Source organism: Equus asinus, chromosome 8 (genome assembly GCF_041296235.1).
Source record: "Equus asinus isolate D_3611 breed Donkey chromosome 8, EquAss-T2T_v2, whole genome shotgun sequence".
NCBI classification, from domain to species: domain Eukaryota; kingdom Metazoa; phylum Chordata; class Mammalia; order Perissodactyla; family Equidae; genus Equus; species Equus asinus.
Genome location: NC_091797.1, coordinates 76601784 through 76625958, shown reverse-complemented (window position 1 = coordinate 76625958; position 24175 = coordinate 76601784). Strand labels below are relative to the sequence as shown.

At 50.5% G+C, this 24175-nt stretch overlaps 1 protein-coding gene across 2 annotated transcripts; it reads right to left on the bottom strand.

Moving 5' to 3' along the window:
• Window positions 1-1190: 1190 nt before the first annotated feature.
• HPD (4-hydroxyphenylpyruvate dioxygenase) lies at window positions 1191-11099 on the bottom strand. 2 transcript variants are annotated; one of them, XM_014858723.3, is made up of 14 exons: window positions 10711-11099; window positions 10567-10593; window positions 9979-10041; window positions 9525-9629; window positions 8834-8876; window positions 8579-8661; window positions 7497-7586; window positions 6407-6510; window positions 5941-6018; window positions 5223-5385; window positions 5040-5111; window positions 3478-3600; window positions 1618-1734; window positions 1191-1526 (listed from the first exon to the last, which is right to left on the bottom strand). In XM_014858723.3, the coding sequence occupies exons 1-14, from the start codon at window positions 10711-10713 to the stop codon at window positions 1416-1418; spliced, it is 1182 nt and encodes a 393-aa protein (XP_014714209.1). In that variant the 5' UTR covers window positions 10714-11099; the 3' UTR covers window positions 1191-1415. The 2 variants fall into 2 exon arrangements, with proteins under 2 accessions (XP_014714209.1, XP_044631862.1); XM_044775927.2 differs by lacking the exon at window positions 9979-10041 and having other exon boundaries at window positions 10711-10816.
• Between the last annotated feature and the right edge of the window lie 13076 nt (window positions 11100-24175).

The following is a 24175-nucleotide window of genomic DNA, read 5'->3' as shown; positions in this document are numbered from 1 at the left end:
CCAGATTTGGCCCATGAACCACCAGTTTGCAACCTCTTGGGGTACAGAATTCCCCTTCTTTGCATAAGCCATGGGAAAATAGAGGGAGGGTATTTTTAACCAGGAGCACAGGGGCCTGCCATTGTCCCTCTGGCTTCTCACTGCTGTTCTTTTCATTTCTGAAGTGCATGATCCTAGAAGCTCTGACTTCTCTAACCTGAAAAAAAAATCCCCCAATACCCCATTATACTGACTCAGATTTTTTTCTTATACCAAGATCCACCTGCTCCTAGTTCTGAAGTGACTGGTCCTCAGGGAGGGCTGTTAAGCATCCGAAGCAAGAAGGAAAGAGACCCAATTTGCCCCCCCACCTTCTGTTCTCTGGTTTTGAAGACAAATGTCCTTCCAAGAGATTTCCGACCAATAGCTCCTCTCCCAACTGCACCCTTCTTTTGCAAGGGTCACTCACACTTGAGCATGAACCAGCATCTTTCCAAAGGAAGTCCTCACTGGGAGCAAGCAGAGGGGAGTGCAGCTGCATGGGCAGGGATGGCTGATGTGCTGGGGGTAGAGGGCAGAAGCTGAGGGGCTCAGACCCTACTACCTGCTCTACCTTTCAGACCGGGAACTGCATCCTGTGGGTGCTGAGCCAGGATGCTGCCCCAAAGTCCCTTGGCTAACACCCTCCCCTCTCGTATATCGAGAAGTTCGGGCTCAGAGCAGCAAAGTCGAGGACAGTTTATCTTTAGAGATCACAAAGCCATCGGACAGGATGCCACCAAGTGCGATCCCATCTTATGGCCTTTACTCTTGCTGTTTCCTCTTCCTGGGATGTTCTTTCCCCAGATTTTCCCATGGCTGGCTCCCAAATGTCATCTCCCCAGAGGGGTCTTCTCTCGATATGGAAATTAGTCCCCCTCCCAGCTTCACGTCCACACAGTCTCATCACCTACTTTACTTTCTTAATAGCATTTATTACTCTACGAAACGATACTGTCAGTCTTCCCCTCTAGAGTGCAAGCCCTCTGTACCCCTTGGTTCCAGAATTCCCCGCAACCGGTGCGGTCCCGCTTAGCAAAGCGTTTGCACCCCGTGCCTTCTCGGTTCCGAGCCCCCAACGCGGAGGCCTCCACGCAGCACTGCCCCCCTGAGCTCCCGGTGGCGTCCAAAGGCCCCACCGCTCAGGCTAGGCACAAACAGGAGAACAAGGCGCAGCACCCCGGTATGCTTTATTCTAGAGGGCGGGAGCAGGGAGGGCCCAGCTTGGGGGCGTGGTCAGGGGTGGGGGTGGGCGGAGCCTTGGGGAGGCCGAGGAGCCGGCTGGTGGGCGGGGTCTAAAGGGAGTGGCCAGTAAGGAGGGCTTGCTCGTCCGGGCCTGTGGGTGGGCGTGTTCCAGGACTAGGGGGCGTGGCCCACCGTGCGGGGCCCGGCGGGGCCTACTTGCCCGGCGCCAGGATGTTGGTCTGCATGTCGGTGAGGTTGCCCCGCAGATCCTGTTCCTCCTCGAAAGCCTTGAACAGTGCGTTGAAGTTGCCGGCTCCAAAACCCTGGAGCGGGTGAGATGAGGTGAGCTGTGGGCTCAGAAAGCCAACCGTGCTACCCTGCATGCCTCTCGGGCTTGCCGGGGACAGGCGGTACCTGGTGGTTGTGGCGCTGGATGACTTCCAGGAAGAGCGTGGGCCGGTCCTGCATGGGCTTCGTGAAGATCTGCAGCAGGTAGCCCTTCTCATCGTAGTCCACCAGGATTTTCAGCTCCTAGGTGGGAGACAGAGGACTGGGTTACAGGGAGGCAGGCACCCTTTAGATCTCACGGGGGGCTCGTGCACCCCCAAAACCAAGAAAAGACCCCTTTCTCCAGCCATTCCAGACACCTGCAAATAGATCCCCAAATTGTCCTGTTTCCACCCCCTGCCACAGTCCCTGTGTAAGCCACCGTCAAGGCTGGCCTGGTCCACCCCAGAAGCCTCTACACTGGTCTCCTTGCTGCCCTCTTGTCTTCTTACAGTCTGTCCCCCACAGACATCAGAAGGATCTTTGAAAAATCAAATCATATCATTCCCCTGTTTAAAACCCTTCAATGAGAATCATTGCTGGTGGGAATGTAAAACGGTGCAGCCACTGTGGAAAACCGTCTGGCAGATCCTCAAAATGTTAAGCGTAGAGTTACAGCAATTCCACTCCTAGGTATAGACCCAAGAGAATTAAAAACGTGTTCACGCAAAAACCTGTACACGAGTGATCCTAGTAGCACTATTCACAATAGCCAAAAAGTGGAAACAACCCAAATGTCCATCAACTGATGAACAGATAATCCAAATGTGCTCTGCCTGGGCAATGGAATAGGATTCTGCCATAGAAAGGCAGGAGATGCCGATGCATGCTACAACATCATGCACCTTGAAAACGCTATGCTGAGTGAAAGAAGCCAGACACAACAGACCACATGTTGTATGATTCCATTGATACAGTATGTTCAGAAAAGGCAAATCTATAGAGACGGAAGATAGGTTAATGGTTGCCTAGGGCTGGGGTGGGGGCAGGAATGGAGGGATCAGGAGATGATGGCTATGGGGTGTGAGGTTTTGTTTTAGAGTGATGAAAATGTTCTAACATTGATTTTGATGATGGTTGCACAACATAGTAAAGAGCTAAAAACTACTGAATTGTGCACTTTGAAAGAGTGACTTATGTATCAATAAAGCTGTTAAAAACAAAACCAGAAAAACCCTCCAGGGGCCAGCCCTGTAGCATAGTGGTTGAGTTCATGCACTCTGCTTTGCCGGCAGGTTTCACTCATCTGGATCCCGGGCGTGGACCTACACACCACTCAACAGCCATGCTGAGGCAACGTCCCGCATACAAACTAGAGGAAGGCTGGCAATGGATGTTAACTCAGGGCAAATCTTCCTCACCAAAACAAGACAAAACAAAAAAAACCCTCCAGTGGTTTCTGGCCACAGAAGAAAGAAATCCAAACTCCTAAATGGCCTACAAGAGGAATTGGCCCCTGCCTACGTCTATGATCGAGGTCACTCCTCAAACACTTCCTTTCATCCTCCCTAGCCTTTTTGTTCCTCAGACACTCAGAGCTTACTCCTGCTTCAGGACCTTTGCACTTGCTATTCCTTCTGCCAGGACTGCTCTTTCCCCAGCCCTTCACCTGCCAACTTCCTCTCCTCATCTAGATTCCACTGAAATGTCACCTCCTCAGAGAGATCCTTCCTGATCACCTCCTGTAAAGTAGCCCCAGGTCACTGTCTGTCACAGGTCAACTTTCTGCACACCACCAACTCTCTCTCTCTGATGGTGCTTGTGTGACTTATTTGTTTGTCATCTATCTCCCCACTAGCAAGTCCCATGATGGCAGGGACCTGGTCTGGCTTTCTGTCTGTGTCCCGGTGCCTGATGGCGGGTATAGACTTAGACAGTATGTGTGAGGGAAGGTGGAGCTCAGGGCTCATTCTCCCCAGCCAACCAAGGCTCCTTCACGAGCCTCACCTCCAGGACATCGATGCTTTCCTTCACCCGGATCTTGGCCGACTTGAGCTTCTCCTGCAGTTGTCTGTAGTACGAGGACGGAACAGCCAAGAACTCCATGCCTCTCTCTCTCAAGTGGCGAATCTGTCTCAGAACAGGTCAGGCTCAGCCTCCTTCCTCCATGCTCAGAACCCCTAGCCAGGTGGAGGTGCTGGGCCGGGAGGAGGCAGGGTCCCCATCCTAGCTCCCTGCAACAGCGAGGATGCAATGTGACCTCATCCCCTTCCTCCCCTGGTCCTCGCGGGTCCTGTGAGAAGAACAGCCATGGCTACCATGTATGGAACACTGACACTGGGCCTGTCTCCAGCACTCGCTCTGTGTGGCCTCATTATGTCCATGCAGGAATCTTTTGAGGCACCTGGACAATTATCATCCCCATTTCATAGCTGGAGAAACTGAGGCATTGAGAGATTAAATATCTATTTTCAACATAGTAGCCAGAGAGATTCTATTAAAATACAAGTCAAATCATGTCACTCTCCTGCTTAACCCACTGTGGTGTCCCGTCTCAGTCACATTCAAAGCCCTCACCATGGCTCCGGCCATCTGCCCCCAATCCTACCTTCTGACCTCGTCTCCTGCCCCTCTCTGCCTTGCTCCTTCTGTTCCAGCCACACTGATCTCCTTGCTGTTCCTTCAACCTTCCTCTGCTTTGACTGTCCTTTCTGCCTGGGGCACTTTTCCTGGATTTCCACATCCTTCTCTCCTTCCAACTCTGCATCCTCATATGTCCCCTTTCAGTGAGGCCTTTTGTGACCACCCTATGCGTGGTCACCACACAGCGTCCTTTACCCGCCCTCTCCCATCGGCCTGCTTTCTCCTCCAGAGCACGCACCGCCATCTAACATGTATTTTCCTTATTTCAGTTTCTGCCTCCGTAAGGGCAGACACATCTTGTTGGCTGACGCATCCCAAGCACCTAAAGCCGTGCCCAGTACTTAGCGGGGGCTCAAAAAACATCCACTGAGCGAATGAATAAATGAGTGAACGAATGAATGAAGTTGCCAAGGTCATGCACTGAATTCTTGGTTGGGCCAGGATTGAATGGGACAGTTCAGGCTCTTGTCCACTCTGCCATACTCTGCCACATAAGGAATAGGTAGGACCCAGCCTCCCCAAGGGCTGGATCCATAGACTCAGGACATTTAGTTCAACTGAAAGGACCTAATTCACCTTGTAGCCCAATATCCTCATTTTCAAGGTGAGGTAACTGAAGCCCAGAGAGGGGGTTGACTCCCTCCAAGTACACAGCAAGTCACTTGCAGAACCGGGACTAGAGTCCAGGCTTTCTGTTACTCTGGCACCTGCTACTGATAAAGCCAAGAGTGTTCTGCAGAGACACTGTATCCCGGCAGGGAATGTGCCTGCATATGAGTGGCAGGAACCAGTAAGGGACCCTGTCAGCCCTCTGGGCCGGTGAAGGGGGCCCAGGACTGCCACTCCCCCCGCCCCCTTTTTATTTTGCAGAAATTGACTCGGGAGCTGAGTGGGAGGTGAGTTAGAGCCAGGAAGGGGCTTCTAACCGCTGTGATGATGTCATGGGTCTTGAGAGCAATGTGCTGGACCCCAGCGCCTCCGTTATAGTCCACGTATTCCTGTGGGAAGGAAAGGAAACTACTGTCATTGGCCCCCCTCATGCACATCCCTACCCCCACAAGAGCTCTCAAATTCCCAACCAGGCCCCCAGGGCCCAGAGCAGGCCCCACCTGGATCTGAGACTTCTTCCTGCCCGGCGCTGGCTCATTAATGGGCATCTTGATGGACTCCTCGTAATTGGCCACCACAATGGAACGCAGAGAGCTGTATTCTGTGTGCACCTGCGTGTCATCCACAGACCAGAAACGGTGGAACTGCAGGTTCTTCAGGTACCTGCAGGGTGGCCAGAGGGACACGTCGGCTCTGAGTGCCAGCTGGGGACTGGCTCCCCGCCTCTATTTTCACCTTCTAGAATTTGTTCCCTGAGCAGGCTCCATGAAGGAACCATCATTCACGTCATGTCCCTTGTAGATTTGTCCCTTTATTATGACAGTTTTCCCTCGGGTGGAAATAAAGTGTCTAGTAACAGGATCTGCAGTATGGCAACCCTCCAACCCTCCAGGAGGGGAGGGCTCTGAGAAGGGCCTCTTGCATCTAATTTGCACAAGGGCGCTGTTTGGGCAGTGACCGTCTTCCTCCAAGCGTCTCTGGGCTGGGAGACCCCCTGTGCCAATTCTCCAAGGTTCCTCAGAAAGAGGACCTGTGGATCACTTTGGGCCTTAAATCCTCTGGTCTCCATGGTGACAGCTTTACAGGGAACAGATGAATCGGTGACCCCAGGTTAGCCTCCCCCTACCTTGCTCTATTTCCCAACAAGAACTGGGAAGTGGGCCTGTCCCCTGTGAGGGCCTGTCACCTTTGTGGGAAGGGCGTGGGCCCGGGACTCACCATTCTGAGGCCGACTCCATCTCATGATCAGGTTGGTTTCCCACGACGTGATCGATTATCTCAAGACTGCAGTTGGGCCTGGGAGAGGGAAGCCGTTGGGGGGTGAGGAGCTGTTCTCTGCACCACCCCCTGCCCACTGGCCCCTTGATAACAATAGTAGCTCACATGGATGTAGCACTTACTATGGGCACTTTATTTTTTGTCACCTCACTCACAGTTACTAGCCCCATTTTACAGACGAAGAAACTGAGGCCTAGAGAAATAAAGTAACTTGCCGAGGTTAAATGGCTATAACGCGACAGAGCTGGGATCTGAACCCAGGCAGCCTGCTTCTAGAGCCTATGCTCTTAGCATCTGGGCTGCCTCTTCAAGCCACCCTTGGGGACCCTCAGGAGCTCCCTGGCAGGCTCCCAGATGCTCTGCCCCCTCAGAGAAGCCCGTCTGCATCCATGACGGGAGCACGCACAGCTTGGAGAGTAGCGGGTCCCTGAATGCTGGGGCCTCGAATCCAGGCAAGAAGCGGCCGGCGTAGCTCATCTTCTCCACCAGGGTGTGTGTAGTGTCCCCATACTGTGAGTGGAAAACAGCCAGGCTTGGCCCCTGAGCTCCCATCCCCGCTGAGGCCAGGCCACATTTCATGGCGCCAACACAGTCCTGGGTTCCAGCCCGGTTGGACCCTGACTCCGCATGTGATCTGGGGCAAGTCACTCCCCCTTTCTGAAATGAATTGCCATCTATCATTTGTTGGGGAATTTCTCTGACAGTCTGTCTGCCCCTCAGGAGCGGAAGCTCTGTGAGGAGAGGGATCTGCTTTCCTCATCCTGGTGTCCCCAGCACCCAGGGCAGTGCCTGGCTCATAGCAGATGCTCAATAAAAATGTGTAGCCTAAATGAAGAATGGCTGAGGGTGCTGGATCAAATTATACCAAAGGGCTCTTTCAATCATCTTAGCAATCTTTAAGTTGTATATAGTCTTGAGGAGGTAGGACCTATGACTGTCTGTGTGACGATAACACAGATGCCAGACAGACCTGGTCATCTTTGCTGAGTGTGTACAAGATGCCAGGCCCTGTTGTTCCAAGTGCTGTACACAAATGGTCTCATTGATCCTCACAATGACCCTAGGTTAGAGCTGAAGACACTGAAGCACAGAAGGGTCAAGGAGCACGGGTTAGGGTCCAACTCCAGTCCCTGCTCATTTAAACGGAGGCGCAGAGAGGTGAACTGATTTGCCCAGAGTCACACAGCTAGTGCAGGACAGGGCTGCCCAAGGCCCCACCCCTCTCCTTTCTTCCAAGCCCCTGCCTGCAGCTTACATCCCCTCCTATCACCCCCACTGTGGGGGAAGGAAAGCCCCAGGGGGCACTGGAAGCTCTCACCAGCCTCCGCACGCTGGCCAAGCCTTACAGGTGGTCAGACTGGAGGGAGAATGAATGTCTGTGCTTTGGGGCACGAGGGTGGGGTGACGTCATGGAGTTGGGGTGGGGCCGAGAGGGGGATCTGGGCATCTCAGGGGGTACTGACAGCAGCAGCGGTAGGGCACCCAATTTAACTCACCGTCTGCAGCACAGCGAACTTCACCTTCCCAAACTTATCCTGCTCGACCCAGGGCTCCCGCACGATTTTGGCGCCCCGTTCCCGGGCTTTCTGCAGAAGACATGGGGTGGGGGAAGCCGTCAGGGCTGGACCCTCCGGAGCCCTTGCCGGCTACCCCTGCTGGATCGCCTTGGAGTGGTCCTGCCGCAGCCTCCTCCAGTTTTTCCAGGCCCGGGCAGGAACCCCCCCCTGCCAGCTTCAGCTGTTGCCCCTGATACCCATGCTTCATGCCCATTTGGCAAATAGGGAAACTGAGGCAGGCCAAGGCCCAAAGTTGGGGCTGTGGGAGACAAAGCAGGTGGGAGTGGGGGGTCTGTCCTGCCTCTGCTAACTCACTTTGTGGCCCTTCACCGTCTCCAGTTCTCAGTTTCCCCATCTGTAAAAAGGGTGGTTGGATGAGAAGAATATGAGCTGGCATTTATTGAGCACTTACTGTGTGTCAGACCCTCTCCCAGTGCCTCACACTTGTGATTCATGCATTTATTTAGCAAAACCTGACTTACTGCACATCTGTGCTTCTCGAACATCAGGCCCTGTTGCTGGTATTAACCTCTTTAACCCTCACGGCAACAGTCTACTAAAGGCACTGTCAGCTCCATTTTACAGGTGAGGAAAGTGAGGCACAGAGAAGTTAATTCACTTGCCCAATGTCACACAGCTCATAAGATTCAGACCGGGGCAGTCTGCCTCTAGGATCTGTGCTCTGAACCTCTAAACTGCCTCTAGAGTACCGTGTTGGGTTCCAAGTCGTGCTTAAGAAATGGGCATTATGATCTGATTTCCTCTTTGTTACAACTCAGTGAGGTAGGTGCTGTGGTTATCCTATTTTGCAGATGTGGAAACTGAGGATAAGAGAGAGGACACACAGTGAGTAAGGGGCAGGGCGTCCCTGGAACTCAGGTGTGTGTCACACCAATGTCTAGGCTTGTCATGGTGACATGGCAGTGTCCCTCCAGTCCTGACTTGTAGGGGTCCCTACGGCAGAGGGAGGGCAGGCCGAGCCTTATTGCTTCGTCTCGGCGCCAGCGCAAGTGCGGTCTCACCTGCACGATGTAGTCACAATCTTCCACCTCGAAGGCGATGTCCTTCACTCCGTCGCCGTGTTTCACCAGGTGATCGCCCATCTCTGTGGTCAGCGGGGGAGGTGGGTTGCACTGGAGGCACAGCCCCCTCACCTGTGCTCTCAGCCTTCTGGGCTCCATCTCCCTCCTGGCTGAGGCCCCCTCCCTGAATCCTGACCCCACCCACAGTACCATGTCTCCACCTCCTGGCACCCCAAACCCCCGGGGCCCCCTCACCTTTGTTCCAAGGGTTGAGGGCGGAGGAGAAGACAAAAATAATCTAAGATACAGAGAAGAAGGGAGGTGGGCTGGTGGCTCAGGTGAGTGTGTGGAGGTGCACCCCGATCCCCTCCTCCCTGCCCACCGGTGAGATACCCCTGGGGGTAAAATGCCAGGGGGCATCAGGACCAGATTACCTCTCCCAGTCAGGCAGGACTCCTTGACTCTGTTTTCCAGTCCCTTCTCTGCCTTTGCGTCCCACCCTGGTCCTGAGGGATGGGGGCTTCCCATATGCCAGACCCTCCCAGAGCCCTGGAGGCTGAGTCAGGCCTCCCCATGGGGGAAAGCCCCAGGGATCCCATGGACCAAGGCACTGCTCAGTCTTCCAGCTCTGACATCGAGGCCTCTGCCAACCTTTCCTGAACATCTGTGAGGCCAGCATTGAGCCAGGCAGAGAAGGAGACAAAAGTAAGAAGATCCCTCTTGCATGTTGTACAAAGGTGCTGGGTCAAGGGGCCGGTGGGTCTGAAGTCAGCCCATGCTCCCCTAGCCATGCCGGGCATTCTGGAAGAGGACTAGGCCTGCCTGGAGAAAGGGCCCTCTGGTCTACTTCACCCAGAGGTGCCGGAGCCCTCAGGGAGCTCAGAGACCAGCAGGGGGACAGAGGCTGGCCTCCTGGTCGACTGGGAGTCCTGGGGTGGGGACTCACCTTCCCTTGCTTGATCACGTAGCTGACCACCTCCCGGGAACCCGTCTCCAGGCCCTTGTAGGCTAGAGGTTCAAAGCCCAGCTTATTGCAGTAGAATGACGCAGCCTGGACCACAGAGTTGCAACCAGGTTCATGAGGGTCGAAGGGCCAGCCCAGGGAGTCCCCAGCTGAGAGCCCCCAGCCCCCCTCAGCCTGTTTGCCCTGTTGCCCTGGGGGCAGAGTCCTTCCTGGGAAGAAAAGCTGCTCCCTGGCCCATTCTGACTCAGATAAGTTTCCTGCTGGGATCTGTGGCCCTGATTGTGTACATAGGATCCAAAGAGTGTCTGTCCTTTCCGGTACTGGCCCTGATCCTCCCCTCCCGGGGGCCAATCACAGACCCGCTGCAGGCCTGCCCTGTCCGGGAGGTTCTCTCGCCTGCCCTCTGTCCACTCCAACACCTCACACTGGTTTCTACCTGCTTGGCGTTGCCAACCCAGAAGGTCACGGAGTGGAAGTGGAGGAATCGGCCTTTCTCAGGCTGCAGAAGGAGAGAGGGGAGAGGCTGAGTCCCTAGAAGTGAGTCCAGAAAAGTGTGGCTGGAGAGATGTCCCCTAGCCACCTCTCTCGTCCCAGGCCCAATCCCACAACACAGAGAAGCCAAACCCCCACAGCCTTGCCAAACTCAAAAGAGGTTTCTCATGTGGAAATTGAGCTCCTGGGGGTCCAGGATGAGGAAGTTCCTTCAGGAGGTGTGCCCAGGTTTCAGAGAGGGAAACAGCTTTATGCTATAGCAACACAGATCTCAGTTAGACCTTAGAAAGTACTTCCAGACAGGATTGAGAGATTGGTAGGAATTTAAGAAGAGGTAAAAGTTTTTCTTAGGAGGGTGATGTTGAGTCCAGCTCAGTCTGGGGGGCCCGGAGAGGAACTCGATGCAGAGTATGCATCGTGGACATGACATACCCACTGGAGCTATTCCTCTTCTGCTCTTTGCTGACATCCCAGTCTCCCAGGACTCTGACCCCCTTTCAGACCCAGACCCCACGCTTCCTCTCCTGCTTACCTTCTCTCCTTTGTTGCTATAAGTCGTCTAAGGAGAAAGAAAAAGACAATAAGACTTGGAAGCTTGGACACAAAGTGCTTCTGAAAGGCTCACTGCAGATCCTACCACCCGAGGGAGGCTGCCCTGGCCCCGGCAGGTGCTTACCATGATTGAGTGTGGTCAGACTTTCCGCTGGGAGGACCAGGACAGACGCTGGCCGCCGAATGCTTAACAGGTGTATTTAACCCCGAGCAGGTCCCGCCCCTGGCCTCCTGGCCTCCCTGGGGGTGGGAGCTGCTCCCAGCGCTGGAAGCTCCTAGGCCTGGGAGCCTCTAATCCTGCCAAGGCCTCATTGGACAGGGCGATGCCGTCAGGCCCAGAGGGGAGTCACTCCCCCAAGGCCACTAGCCAATGGGGGACCAGGCCAGGGCAAGAAGCCAAGGGCACGCTCCTTCTAGGACCACCAGCTGAGACTGCCATCTCTGCCCTCCAGAATCCAAAGCTCAGAGGCCAAGGCCAGCTTGAGTGCAGTGGTGGCTCCGGAATTCTTAACTAGGAAGAATTTGTAGGGAAATTAGGAACAAGGCTTGAAGCCCTGTTTGCATAACAAGTATGTGGTTTATATTTAGATAAATGGGTTGTATTCCATAGTGATGAGAGGCGTGGGCGTGGGGGCTGAATCCGGGATCTGCTACATCCTATGTGACTGGGGAAAGTCAACAAACCCATCTGAGCCTCAATCTCCCCACCTGTAAAATGGGAGCAATAGTAATGTGATGGGGATTAAATGAGACCAAGCATAAGTCTTTGAAAAAGAGCAGTGATTTCTCTGTTAATGTTGGTTATGATAAATTACGTTTCTTTGGGATTTTGGGGGGCTGACGGAGAACAGGAGGTCTTGGCGTTGCCAGAACCCGAGTAGCAGGAAAGAGGTAATGGCCCTGCCCCTGCCCCGAGTTCTCAATATCTCCAGCGTAGCGGGAAGGTGGAGGTGATGGCTGAGGGAGGAGGAAGGCCGGGCCTCTCCCCAGCATTCGCATTCCTGAGTCCTCAGGTCTCGCTTTCCTGGAAGATGGTGTGGTTCCTGCTGGCCAGCCATGGCTCCTGGACAGCCTCCTGCCTCTAGCTCCACAGCAGTCCCCAGAAACTTCATTGCTGGGCCATCTTGCCCTCTTCCCAGCGAACTGACTTTCTCAACTATCCTCATTGCCTGGAAACTCTTTTCCAGCCTCTGACGCTGACAGTCTGGCCCACGACCATGCTATGACCCCCTACCCTCCTGCCTTTTTGCTCCCCAAAAGTCTTGCATCAACCTTTTTTTAAATACAGAAAAACAGGTCATCATGGCTAGGAATGACCTCAAGGATCATTCAGTCCAACATTCCTATTTTTCAGATGAGAAAAACTGACAAACGGCAAGAAAGTGCCTGAGACGCCCTCCCTCTCTCCTTCCTCCCTCCCCACCGGGGAGCATCGAGGTGCTTGTACCAGGGAGGAGCCCTCCCCCACCTTCCTCAGCATGCCAGCCCCCCTGGGCCACTCTCAAGTTTCCACCTTCCCCAGGAAGCCCTCTCAGAACTCTCCAGCCCCAGGTCTGAGGTTGAGGTAAGCCCTGAATCGTCAGCTTTAGCCCCCAGCGCTGGGAGTGGGGCCTAGGTCGGTTGGAGACCTTCCTCAGGCCACGCAGTTAGCAAGTGGCAGAGTAGGACTGGAATGTGAACCAGGTGATTCCGACTCCAGAGCCCACGCCTTTTATTGCTGCATTAACTTATATACAAATAGAAGATACTGATATTCCTGTCGGACAGATGGGGAAACTGAGGCCTGGAGAGATGAGCATCTGTCTGCAAGGTCACAAAGCTGGTTAAGAACCAAGGTTCAAACTCTGGGCTATGTGCTTATTTTTTGAGGAAGATTATCCCTGAGCTAACATCCGTGTCCGTCTTCCTCTGCTTTATATGTGGGACGCCTGCCACAGCATGGCTTCATAAGCAGTATGCAGGTCTGTGCCAAGCAATCCAAACCTGCGAACCCCGGGCTGCAGAAGGGGAGCATGTCAACTTAACCGCTATGCCAACGGGCTGGCCCCGGCCTATTTGCTTTCGAAATGGGATCTTATTCCACCAGTCCAGACACTTTCTCCCTTCTTTTCTGTTTTCTTGGCAAGTCTGGAGGCAGGCTAGGTGGTCCCACCTCTTTATTCTGCCCCTCCTGGGTGCCTTGCCCACCCTAGCTCCTTGGGTCTAGGTTTCCAACTGAAAAAACTGGAGTGGAGGTAGCCCAGAGTGGAGCTCACAGGCCAGAAAGTTCTACTGGGGAGACGGGCTCAGTGCAGCTGAGGAGGATCTTGCCTCTTGCTCGCAGTGGCCAACTCACACCCCTCCTCCCAGAGCCTGGCCTGGCCTGTGTTCTAGGCACAAAGCCAATGTTTACTGAACCAAGGAAGCATGCCGTCAGAAGCCTCAGGGTGAAGAAGGCCGATGTCCTGCTTAGCTGGCCAGGGCTGGTGGCTTTGTCCCTCTTATACTCTGGACTTTGCTTCCAGACACACTGTGGGTCTCAGTCACACTCTGGATACACCCCTTGGTACCTCTCCCATCTGTGGGCAGATCCTGGGAAGGGGGACCCTACATGGTCCAGTTTCTGGAGCCCCCGTGTCCCTTCCCAGATGCTCCCCCTCAGGCTGGGTCCAGATGGATAACAGGTTAGCAGTGGCTGCGTATGGCTGTCTCTGCTCTTTGTTCCTGAGTTGTTACTTTCTGCCCAACCTGAGCTATGAGCTAAGTTCCGGAGGCCTTGCTCACAGATCCCACTGTTCAGATGGGCTCATAAGACTCATCCTCCAGTGTGCCCTGGTGTGCAGAAAACAGTACACACAGCAGGCTTGAGACTGCTATTCGTAGAAACGCCTGCCTGCAGGTTGAGCCTTGGTTGGCATTAAGGAATTTGAATTCCAGGAAGGTTCCCACCATCCCCAGAATTGACAGGAGTGGATCTCTGGCCTAAACTGTTTGTATGAGCAACATGGTTTATGCTGAACACCTGGGAGCCTGTGATTTTGGTATGTGCTATGCAGCAGGTACCTATGATAAAAACCCTGGAATCTTAGGCTCAGGCGAGCTTCCCTGGTAGACAGCATTTCACCACCCCTCGCCGGAGGAATTTAGTGCATCCCATGTGACCCCACTGGGAGACGACCCTTGGCAGCTTGCACCTGGTTTTCTCTGTACCTCATGTATGCGCCTTTTCTCTGGCCTGATTTTGCTGTCTCCTTTTGCTGTAACACATCTTAGCCATGAGAATGACTCTATGCTGCGTCCAGTGAGTGCTCCGAGCACATCATCAAACCTGGGGGTGGGCTTGGGAAGCCCTGACACAGGGGGCACAGCATGGAGATTTGCTCAGTGGACCCTGACTCATCGAAGGTGGTGGAAGGGTTGTTTTCGAAAAGGAAGGATGAAGGGGCAGGGAATGTCCTTCCTAAGACATGAGATTCCTAGCTGTATAAACACTGGCCGTCTTCTTCCTTATGACCATGACCAAGGTGGCCTTGGCCCTGAGCTCCTTTCTGAAGACCTTGCTGAGCATCGGGTACCTGCCCAGGGGCCACGGGGCAGTCTGCACGGTCTCCTGGAATGAATGACGAGTCTTAGATGCCTGGGTGGCTATGGAGTTGCCTGTGGTGTGAGACAGCAGCTTTAGCTGTAGCTGAATCTCTTGTGAGAGGTCAAAATCATCTCTTGGATTTACCACTGAGGGATGGACACCAGGAGTGATGACTGGCTGGGTCCCTTGGCCTCTTTTAACTGTTGTGGATGAAACGAAGGGAGAAAGCCCAATGTGGGTGGCGCCTTTGGTTTTTGTTCTCTCAAGGTGGGAGGTGAAAGGGTCCAAACATCCCCAAAGGTGAACTTTGGGTGTACCAAAAATGTCAAAAGTTTGTATTGTTCTCTTCTCCAAGTGCAGGAAAAAAGTTTTAAATCAGTTCCCAGGGCCGGAGCAAAGCTGTAGAGAAACCGGGGGGGGGGGGGGGGGGTGCTCCGGCTGCTGCCGCAGCCCCCTCACCCTGTAAATGCTGAACTTACTGCAAGGGATTTAAGTAAGTTTGCAATGAAAATAAAGGGGGAAGAATTTTCTTTAATGGCTTTGTATTTTATAGCGATTACATCCGGATGTATGATTAAAATTGGTGTAAAATATCATACGCTACAATTTCATAAGTGCTAGAGGGACCGTCACGATCAGGGTGAGCTGCAGGAAAAAGTGTCATTGGGACACACGTTCTTGCCTTGAACGTGGGTGGCTTGAATTTGAATTCTTTGTGCCTCGAAAACAGAACAAGTCTTCCTAACCGAGAATTTTTACTATGATTTTTGCTTATTGGACGCTTCTGGAAAAAAAAGGGAGACAGTCTGAAAAAGAGAGGCAATCTCCAAATGGAGATACACTTTTGAGGTTTGAAAAAGCAGTTTTTGGTTGCTAATGGGCTCCCGTGAAATCGCGTGTCCAGCCTTTAGAGACGATTTTCCAGCTGATGTGCGTACTTTTGTGGGGCTCAACTTGGGCTCGCAGACCAACACGATGAAGAGGGCTCAGGAGAAGCTTGCTCGTCTCTTGAACTTGGGACGCGGCTGTTTGGCTTGGCTGCAGCATCTCAGCTTGGCTGCAGCCAAAGAGAAGCTGCTGGCTCTTTTTTTCCCCCAGCTTTATCAAGGAATAATTGACAAATAAAAATTGTCTATGTTTAAGGCCTACAGGGTGATCTTTTGATGTATGTATGATTATGAAATGTTTACTGCAATCAAGCTCATGAACATACCCATCACCTCACATAGTTACCTCTTTTTTTGCCGCTTCTTTGGGATCCTGAATTCACAAATCCCAAATCTAAGCGGAAACCGGCTGCTGTCTGCTGTGAGCGGTTTCAGGCTCAGCACGAGCTAAAATTGGGCGAAATCGCTCCACTCAGTGAACAGGACCGGGATGTAGGACTGTGGCAGATTTGGGACAGCCCTCTGTGGGACCATATGCTGTGAGAACATCCTGGATGGTGCTGTATCATTTAGGTTCTTATAGAAGTCCACGATGAAGTGTTTGCTTCTTGACAGGAGCATTTAAATCCAGCTGCTGATTGGCTCTCCATTTCTGATGCAGACTGATTGCATTCCTAACCGTGATCCCTGCCCAAAGCAGCAAGTTGGGCGAGGACACCTCACAGAGACTGTGACCTTCCCACCCACTCCTGACAGGTAGGGGATGTGTCACTGCTATTGATCGCTGTATTTGACTTTGCGATTAGTTGCATTTCCATCAATGGACTGATAGCTTACCTCTCACTTTCTCCTGGTACACGCATCTTAGTGAGGCAGTCCATTCAATGCAACTGTCTCCACAAAAGACATTATCTTTTCTGGGCTGCTCACTAGATCGATGATCAGGATGAAAGGGGCCAGGAATTACATAAATCCATTTTGAACATTTTTGAAAATGCAGGATTTCGCCGTGACCACATTCTGAATCTCACGAGTCTTTCTGGATAAGTTGCCTAAAAATGTTTTTCTGTGACAATGTTTTTGTCCCTCTTGTGTACAACCCTTCCAGACAAAGGTCTGGCAGAGGGGAGGAGATGATTGAAAAAGAATAAAGTTTTACTTACTGAATAGGACACAGTGATTTCTTAACAACGGAGAAAAACAAAATCCAGGACCTGGGAGGCTCAGGCGAGGGGAGGAGAGTGTGTTACCGATCTTGATTTTTCAGACCTGGTCCGGCAGCTTTCCTCTCTTCCTGAAGGGACACTCCCCTTGCTGCCTTCCCAAGCCAGCTGTGAGCTTGCAGCTCAGATGCTGAGTCTAAGATCTCACCTGACAGCAGCGCACGGCTCAGCTCCAGCACTCTCCATGAAGAACACCCCAAGCTGTCCACACGAGTCACGGATAAGCAAAATGGTTTGGAATTGACTGCCTCAAGCAGTCCTTCTGAAACCAAGGACGCTACGGAATTATTTGAACTGGAGCAAGAATGCTAGGATGGGAAGTCACGTGACAGGGGGCCGTATGGGGACCCTGACACCTTGACCTTCAGATTAATGCATGTCCTGCTTGAGATGCCTTAATGTTGTAAAGTCTGTGTTTCTAGGGGACCCTCGTGCACCCTCTGGGATTGGACTTCTTGTGTGAGTCTGCTCAGTATCATGATCTTCGTTGCCTCTGTCCTGGAAGGCGTTCAGGTCAGCTCTAACTCACTGGCCACAGTTGTGCCGTGCCTGAGTTGATGCCTCGGCTCAGGCAAAGAAAGGCTCATACAAAAACTTAAGGAGGAATCCACCTCTCTTTCTAAGATAAACCTTTCTGATTCTTGGGATTCATTTTGTCTAGCTGAGTCCAGGATCTCCGAAGAGCATAAGTGAGTTCAATGCAACACGCTGGTCTTACCTTGCTATGTGTGTCCTATTGATCATAATTTTTCTGTAAAGATGCCTTGGCCAAGGGCAAAGGGCCAGTGCAGAAAAGAGTTGACCTAGCAGTTTGAGAAAGGCGTCTTAAAAGCTTGGCTGGCATCTAGAAACGTGGATTTCGGGAGGGTTCCCAGAAGTCTCTGACAAGAGGGGCTCACCATGCCTAAATTGGATAATGTCCCGTATAGTGACCACCCGCTTGCCTCCAGGAGTCTGGGATTTTCGTACATCGTACCAGACAGAGGCTTCACAAGACTTCCAAACGTGTCGTGGCACCAAAAAACCCTGAAAGGTTCAGAACTCCTGCTGGAGATAACAGCCACGTGAATGCCCATCCTCATTTATAAGGTGGTTCATTTGCCTTGGTTCATCTACCATGGTTTATGGTAGAAAATATTGTAAACAGCTTAAATATCCATCAACAGGAGATTGGTTAAATACAAGGAAACATTAAGTAACTATTTAAAAAGAATGAAGAGGGGCCAGCCCAGTGGCATAGTGGTTAAGTTTGCATGCTCCGCTTCTGCGGCCTGGGGTTCACCCATTTGGATCCCGAGTGTGGACCTAGGCACCGCTTGTCAAACCATGCTGTGGCAGGCATCCTACATATAAAGCAAAGGAAGATGGGCACCGATGTCAGCTCAGGGCCAATCTTCCTCAGGAAAAAGGGGAGGATTGGCAGCGGGCGTTAGCTCAGGGATAATTTTCCTCAAAAAAAAAAGAATGAAGAAACTTTCTACATAGTGATGGGGAAAGAGCTCCAAGATAGGTTGTTAAGTTTAAAAAAAGGCAAGGTACAGAACACTGTGTATGAGAAGTTACCGTTTGTATAAAAAACCATTGTTTAGGGATGTTTTTCATTTTGTTCTTACAGTTTACTTGAATTCTCCACAGCGCAAAACGTGCCAGTGATTCTCAGCCACTGGGTGGAGTTTAAATAGAGAGAACCAGTTCAGCCTTGCCATTTGGAAGCTTCCGCTTTTGAGACCGCACCAGGCTTAGTGACCGAAGAATTTATTTCCTTCTCTCCATGTCTAATTGTCTTTCCTGGTTCTACAGCAAATAATATTTACATAATTTACATCATGATTTTGTTAGCTCAGGGCGAGTCTTCCTCAGCAAATAGAGGAGGACTGGCAGATGTTAGCTCAGAGCTAATCTTCCTAAAAAAAAAAAAAATTGTAAATATGGCTTTTTGAGAGTGTGAAACTGAATAAAGGGAACCTCATTTAAAATGGGGTTGAGAGACCAGAAGTGGGAGCTGCTCAAGCAGCCACTCCATGTCAATTACAGGAAGGATCATCAATTACAAGCCCCAACAGAAGGATATGTACATTGTATCCTCAACAAGAAATCAACCACCCCAGCAACTCAGCCACTGAGAAATCATCACCACTCTGAACTCTTGCCTTCCACCAATGGACCTTTGTTTAAAACAACCCCTGTCAACTTCTTCCTTTTTCTCTATAAAATAATGTTCATCTCCTTTGCTTGCTGGGCTTGCCTATGGCTTTTGCTATAACTTGCTTGTTATACTGCAATTCCTCTGCTATTCCTGAATAAACCCATTTTGCTGCTAAGAAATTTTCACATATTGAGGTATATGAGGAAGCTATTCTGGTTTAAACCTGATTCAGCCTGAATTGTATTTGAACTAAAGAGCCTGACTTATGGCCTATCAAACATACACAGTACATCTTTAACCATTAAAGTAAGGATGGGGCGGGCCCGGTGGTGCAGTGGTTAAGTGTGCATGTTCCACTTCTCGGTGGCCTGGCGTTCGCCGGTTCGGATCCCGGGTGCAGACATGGCACTGCTTGGCCAAAGCCGTGCTGTGGTAGGCGTCCCATGTATAAAGTAGAGGAAGATGGGCATGGATGTTAGCTCAGGGCCAGTCTTCCTTAGCAAAAAGAGGAGGATTGGCAGTAGTTAGCTCAGGGCTAATCTTGCTCAAAAAAAAAAAAAAGTAAGGATGCATTAAACATTATCCCAAAGTGGAGAAGGCACTCTTTGAAGGTGGAGATGCATGCTTCTTTTCCTATGACACCGTTTGGGTACTCCTTTGTAGATAAGTTTCCTTTCCCAAACATTGGACCTGCTTAACTGTGACTAAACATCTTTTTGAAACTTTGAGGAATAGGTGTCCTTGACATGTTTGATGTATGTTCTTTGTTCTAAAAAGGTCTAAAACCGTCCTGAAAATCATGCTTCTCCAGAACGCTCTCTTCCTTTGTGGGGACTGAATTCCTGGGCTAGTCCTCAGCTTGACTCTAGTAAAACTCACCTTATCTTTCCTATTTATAGAATGGATATTGGTTATTTGTGTCGACCTTGGTAAAATACTGGCTGTTTCATTTTTTTCTTAGGACGACATCATTTGGCGTCAGAGAAGTGGGATCCAGTGAAGACCTCCGACCCTTCGAGGCTGGTGAGCAAAAATGGGCACTGATCCCACAGAGCCCGTTGAGCTCACTGCTTTCTTGCTGACCCTGGAGTTTGGGTGTGAGTTTTCTCCTGGATTTGACCTCCACTCTCTTTTCGCCTTTTGAGCTCTCCAAGCTTTATTCAGGATCTGGTTTTTTGTTTGTATAAAGGCTTCATCCCTTCTGTTGTAAAAGTTTTGTCATTTAGGCTTTGGCCTGACTCCTTTGGAACCGGCCGGTCCTCTCGGCACTGGGCTGGTGCTTGGCACGCAGGCTGTTGAGGAATTGTTCTCTTGCCCTGGGGAGAACCCTCAGAGAAACGAGATCCCAGTTATCTAAATGCTTTGAGGGCACTCCCCCTTCGGGGACCCCCGGCCGGTTTTACATAAAAAATTTCAGTCCACCCTCATGCACATTTCTAACTTAAATGGACCAACTTAACCAAAAGTAGTTTAGAACACCCATGGCCATTATGGGGAACTTTCGACCTCCCCAAACTTACTTTTCTCAAAACTGAATAGGATAGCCAGGGCTCAGCACTGTCGCAGCTGAGTGGGGTGCCTGTTTTGATTGGTATCTCAAGGCTTCCAAACATTTTCAGGAGTCTAAAATTGCCTCTCTGCAAAGTACAATTTCTGAGGCAAACCAACAGTTAAAGAAAGACAAAATGGCTTCTGAGGCCTCTCTTTCCCCTCCCCTGTTTTCTTTATCTCTGGACACATGGCAGCCACCTTATGCTTAGGCCTGCCTCCGGTGCCATCTTCTTCTTTCCCTTCTGCAACTCCCCCCGCCCCCATATCCTCAGTTTCCCTGTTCTTTTTGTGTGTTTGTTTTGTTTGAGGAAGATTAGCCCTGAGCTAACATCTGCTGCCAATCCTCCTCTTTTTGCTGAGGAAGGCTGGCCCTGAGCTAACATCCATGCCCATCTTCCTCTACTTTATATGTGGGACACCTACCACAGCATGGCTTGACAGGCAGTGCCATGTCCGCACCCGGGATCCGAACCGGTGAACCCTGGGCGGCCGAAGTGGAACATACGCACTTAGCTGCTGCGCCACCGGGCCGGCCCGCCCAGTCCTTATTGACATGAGCTACACTCTTGGTGCTCATCCTCACTGCTATCAAGCAGCCCCTTCCTCGGGGTACTAAAACGATTCATATGGTGGGGGCTCTCATAAACCTCAACAGGTTTCTGTCTCAGAAGCTGTTCCCTGTTGTTTAGGCCCTTTGAGAGACACACACCCTTTTCTCATTGGTTCCTCTGCCCCTATTCATTTATTAGGCCGAGACTTCTTAGAAAAGTATCATGCTGGAATTTCTTTCTGTCAAAAGGGGAAAATAATTCTAGAATTTGACAGTAGCAATCAAAATAGCCAACCAGGTGAATTAAATGACGCTTCAACATCTTTTATTTGCTCTGTGTCTACAATATAGCTGAGTCTGGGGACGCTGAGCATTTGTCCCTATTGGATGAACTACCATCCTCTTTATGGGCAAAATCTTCAACTGATGTTGGCAGAATCCACAGTGCACTTCCCATTAGGATTCAAATAGATCCCTCAAAACCTCTCCCCAGAACTAGTCAATACCCTATAAATAAAGAAGCCCTTTATGGCACCAAGCCCATAATAGAAGATTACCAGGCTCGGGGCCTCATTATCCCCTATACTAGTTCCTGTAATACCCTGATTTTACCTCTGAGAAAATCCAATGGTCATGAATGGAGGTTTGTCCAGGACCTCTGAGCAATAAATAACATTGTCACCCCTTGCCACCCTGTTGTTCCCTAACCCCCATGTGCTACTGCCATCCATTCCCACTGGGAGCATATTTTTCACTGTAATTGATGTATGCAGTGCATTTTTTAGTATTCCATTTGATAAGGCTAGCCAATATCTTTTTGGCTTCACCTGGGAAGAATGGCATCACACCTGGACAGTAACACCCGGGGTTTCACAGAAAGTCCCTCTTACTTTTCACAAACTTTAAGGGCTGATTTAGATGATAGAGTTTTCTGCAGGCTCTATTTTGTTACAATACGCAGAGATTTCCTTCTCTACTCCCCTTCTCAAACCTCTTCACAGGAAGACAGCATCCATCTCTTAAAACTGTTAGCCTTAAAGGGACATAAAATCTTCAAAGAAAAATTGCAGTTTGCTCAAACTCAGGTTCAGTATTAGGGCACCTGATCTTGGAACAAGGACTATGTTTGAATCCAGGTGAGTCTCATGGCATCTTGAACTTCCTCAAATCGAAAACTAAGCGCCAGTTATAAGGTTTTCCCAGGGTGGTTGGCTACTGTGGAAATTGGATTTCAAATTCTCTCTTATGGCCCAGCCCCTATATGTTTTACTAAAAATCAACAAACTTGATGCTATTATTTGGGGAGATCAAGAGGATATACCTTTGGGGTCTTGAAGAGAAGCTTAATAAAGTCCCTTGCCTGTGGACATCCAAATTATCAGCTCCCCGTTTTCCCTTTGTATGTGAGGAGGAAGGGAATAGCCTTGGAGGACTCACCCCAAAACATGGGCCCATCATCAACCCACGGGGTATTCTAGCCAACAACTCGACCCTGGGGCACAAGGACACCCCCCCTTGTTTCAGGGCCATTCCTGCCACTGCCTTTCTGGTCAAGGCCATGGAAGAAATAGTCCTGGGATCCCCTTCAACCATCGTTGTGCGCCACGAAGCAGAAGTAGAGGCCTTTCAAAATTCCCATTGCACTCAACATCTTTTAGTCCGTCATCTCACCTCCTATGAAATCCTTTTGCTAACTGCTCCTCACATAACTCCCCACTCTTCTTCTCCCTTCTTTCACTGATGAAATCTCCCATGACTGCTTAATGCTGACAGATCACCTCTTGACTTCCTGTAATAATTTACAAAGAAATTCCTTTAACGGGTGCAGATTCCTATTTAAAAGATGACAATGGGAGCAGCCCCGGTGGCCTAGCGGTTAAGTTTGGCGCACTCCTCTTTGGCGGCCTGGGTTTGGTTCCCAGGCACAGACCTACACCACTTGTCAGTGGCCATGCTGTGGCAGGGGCTCACATGCAAAAAGAAGGTTAGCAACAGATGTTAGCTCAGGGCAAATCTTCCTCAGCAAAAAAAATAATAATAAAAAATAAAAGATTACAGTGGTAAATATTGTGCTGGGTGTGCTGTTACCTCTTGAAGTCATTGAGGCAGCACCTTTACCTTTGGCTACTTTGGTCCAACAGGGCTGAATTATGTGCTCTTACTAGGGGTGGTACTTTAGTCAAGGGTAAAACAGCAAACATTTATACCAATAGTCCATATGCCTTTGGAGTAGCCCGTGACTTTGGGATGCTGTGGACACTGCAGGGTTTCCTTCCCTCTAATGGGGAAAAGGTTAAAAATGTCTCTTACGTCCAAAATCTATTAGATGCCATACTCTTGCCAGCCACCTTGGCTATAAATAAGATCCCTGGGCATTCCAAACTTGACTCTCTAGAGGCTGAAGGAAACCATCTCACTGATATTGCTGCCAAAAACGCTGCTCTCAAGGAAACCAATAGCCAAGCCTCTGTCATGGTGCAAAAGGATGTTTCCCCAGGTGATAAATTGGAAAAATTAACTAAAGATGCCCAACAGTTGAAAGGAAAAGCAGTATTGGAAATCTAAAAACTGTTGGCTCAATAAAAAAAGAGAATTCTGGTTTGGGCCAAACAACAATATGGTCTTACCGGAAACTTAAAAATTCCCAGTACTTACCACTGTCCATGCATTAAACCATTGGTCTACCGACAAAATGGTAGCATTCATGAACCAAAATGGGTGGAGAAGTATTCATAAGGCTGCAAAAAGTGCCTACCTCGTTTGCCCCACCTGTCCAAAATATGATCCAGGAAAACCTGTTCCCACTGCTCCCGCACACTTTGCCCTGCCCCATGGACCATTCAAGGTTTGACAGATGGATTTCATACAGTTTCCCCATCTCATGGATGTTAACATGTTTTAGTCATGGTTTGTACGTTTTCTCACTGGAGCAAAGCTTTCCCTCATAGACAGGCCACTGCTTCTTCTGTGGCTAAAATTCGGTTAGAAAAGATTAGCCCTACCTGGGGAACTCCTCTCGAACTTTCTAGTTATGGCGGGATCCATTTTACCAGTGAGATGCTTCAACAAGTCTGTGCTGTTTGGCCCGTATTATAAGACTTTCACTGTGCTTACCATCCTCAATCCTCAAGATTGATGGAACACACTAATGGCTTTATTAGGACTCAATCAGCAAAATTTGTAGAGACCCTCTGAATACCTTGGCCAAAAGCATTGCTATTGGTTCTTCTAAATCTCAGGTCCACCCCCGCTGGAACTCAAACTCTCACCCTTTGAGATAGTCACAGGATGTCCATGCACCTGGCCCCTGCCTCTTTTGATGCACAGCTAATAAAAGGAGATATTCTTCAGTACTGTAAAGGCCTAATTGCTTGTATTAAAAATAATCATACTTTGGTGGAGCAGTTTTTTCACAGTGTGCTCCCAGGAGACGAAGACCTTAAGCCTTACACCTTGCAACCTAGAGATTTTGTCTCCCGGAAAAGATACCTCCAGAAAGACTCTCTTCAGCCTCGCCGGAAAGGCTCCTCTCAGGTACTGCTCACCAGTCCTCGTGCTGCCAGACTCCAGGGAATAGACTCTTGGACTCATGTGACACATCCAAAGAAAGCACAAACCCTGAGTGGACCTGCACACCATCTGGTGACCTGAAAGTAAAGATTTCCCA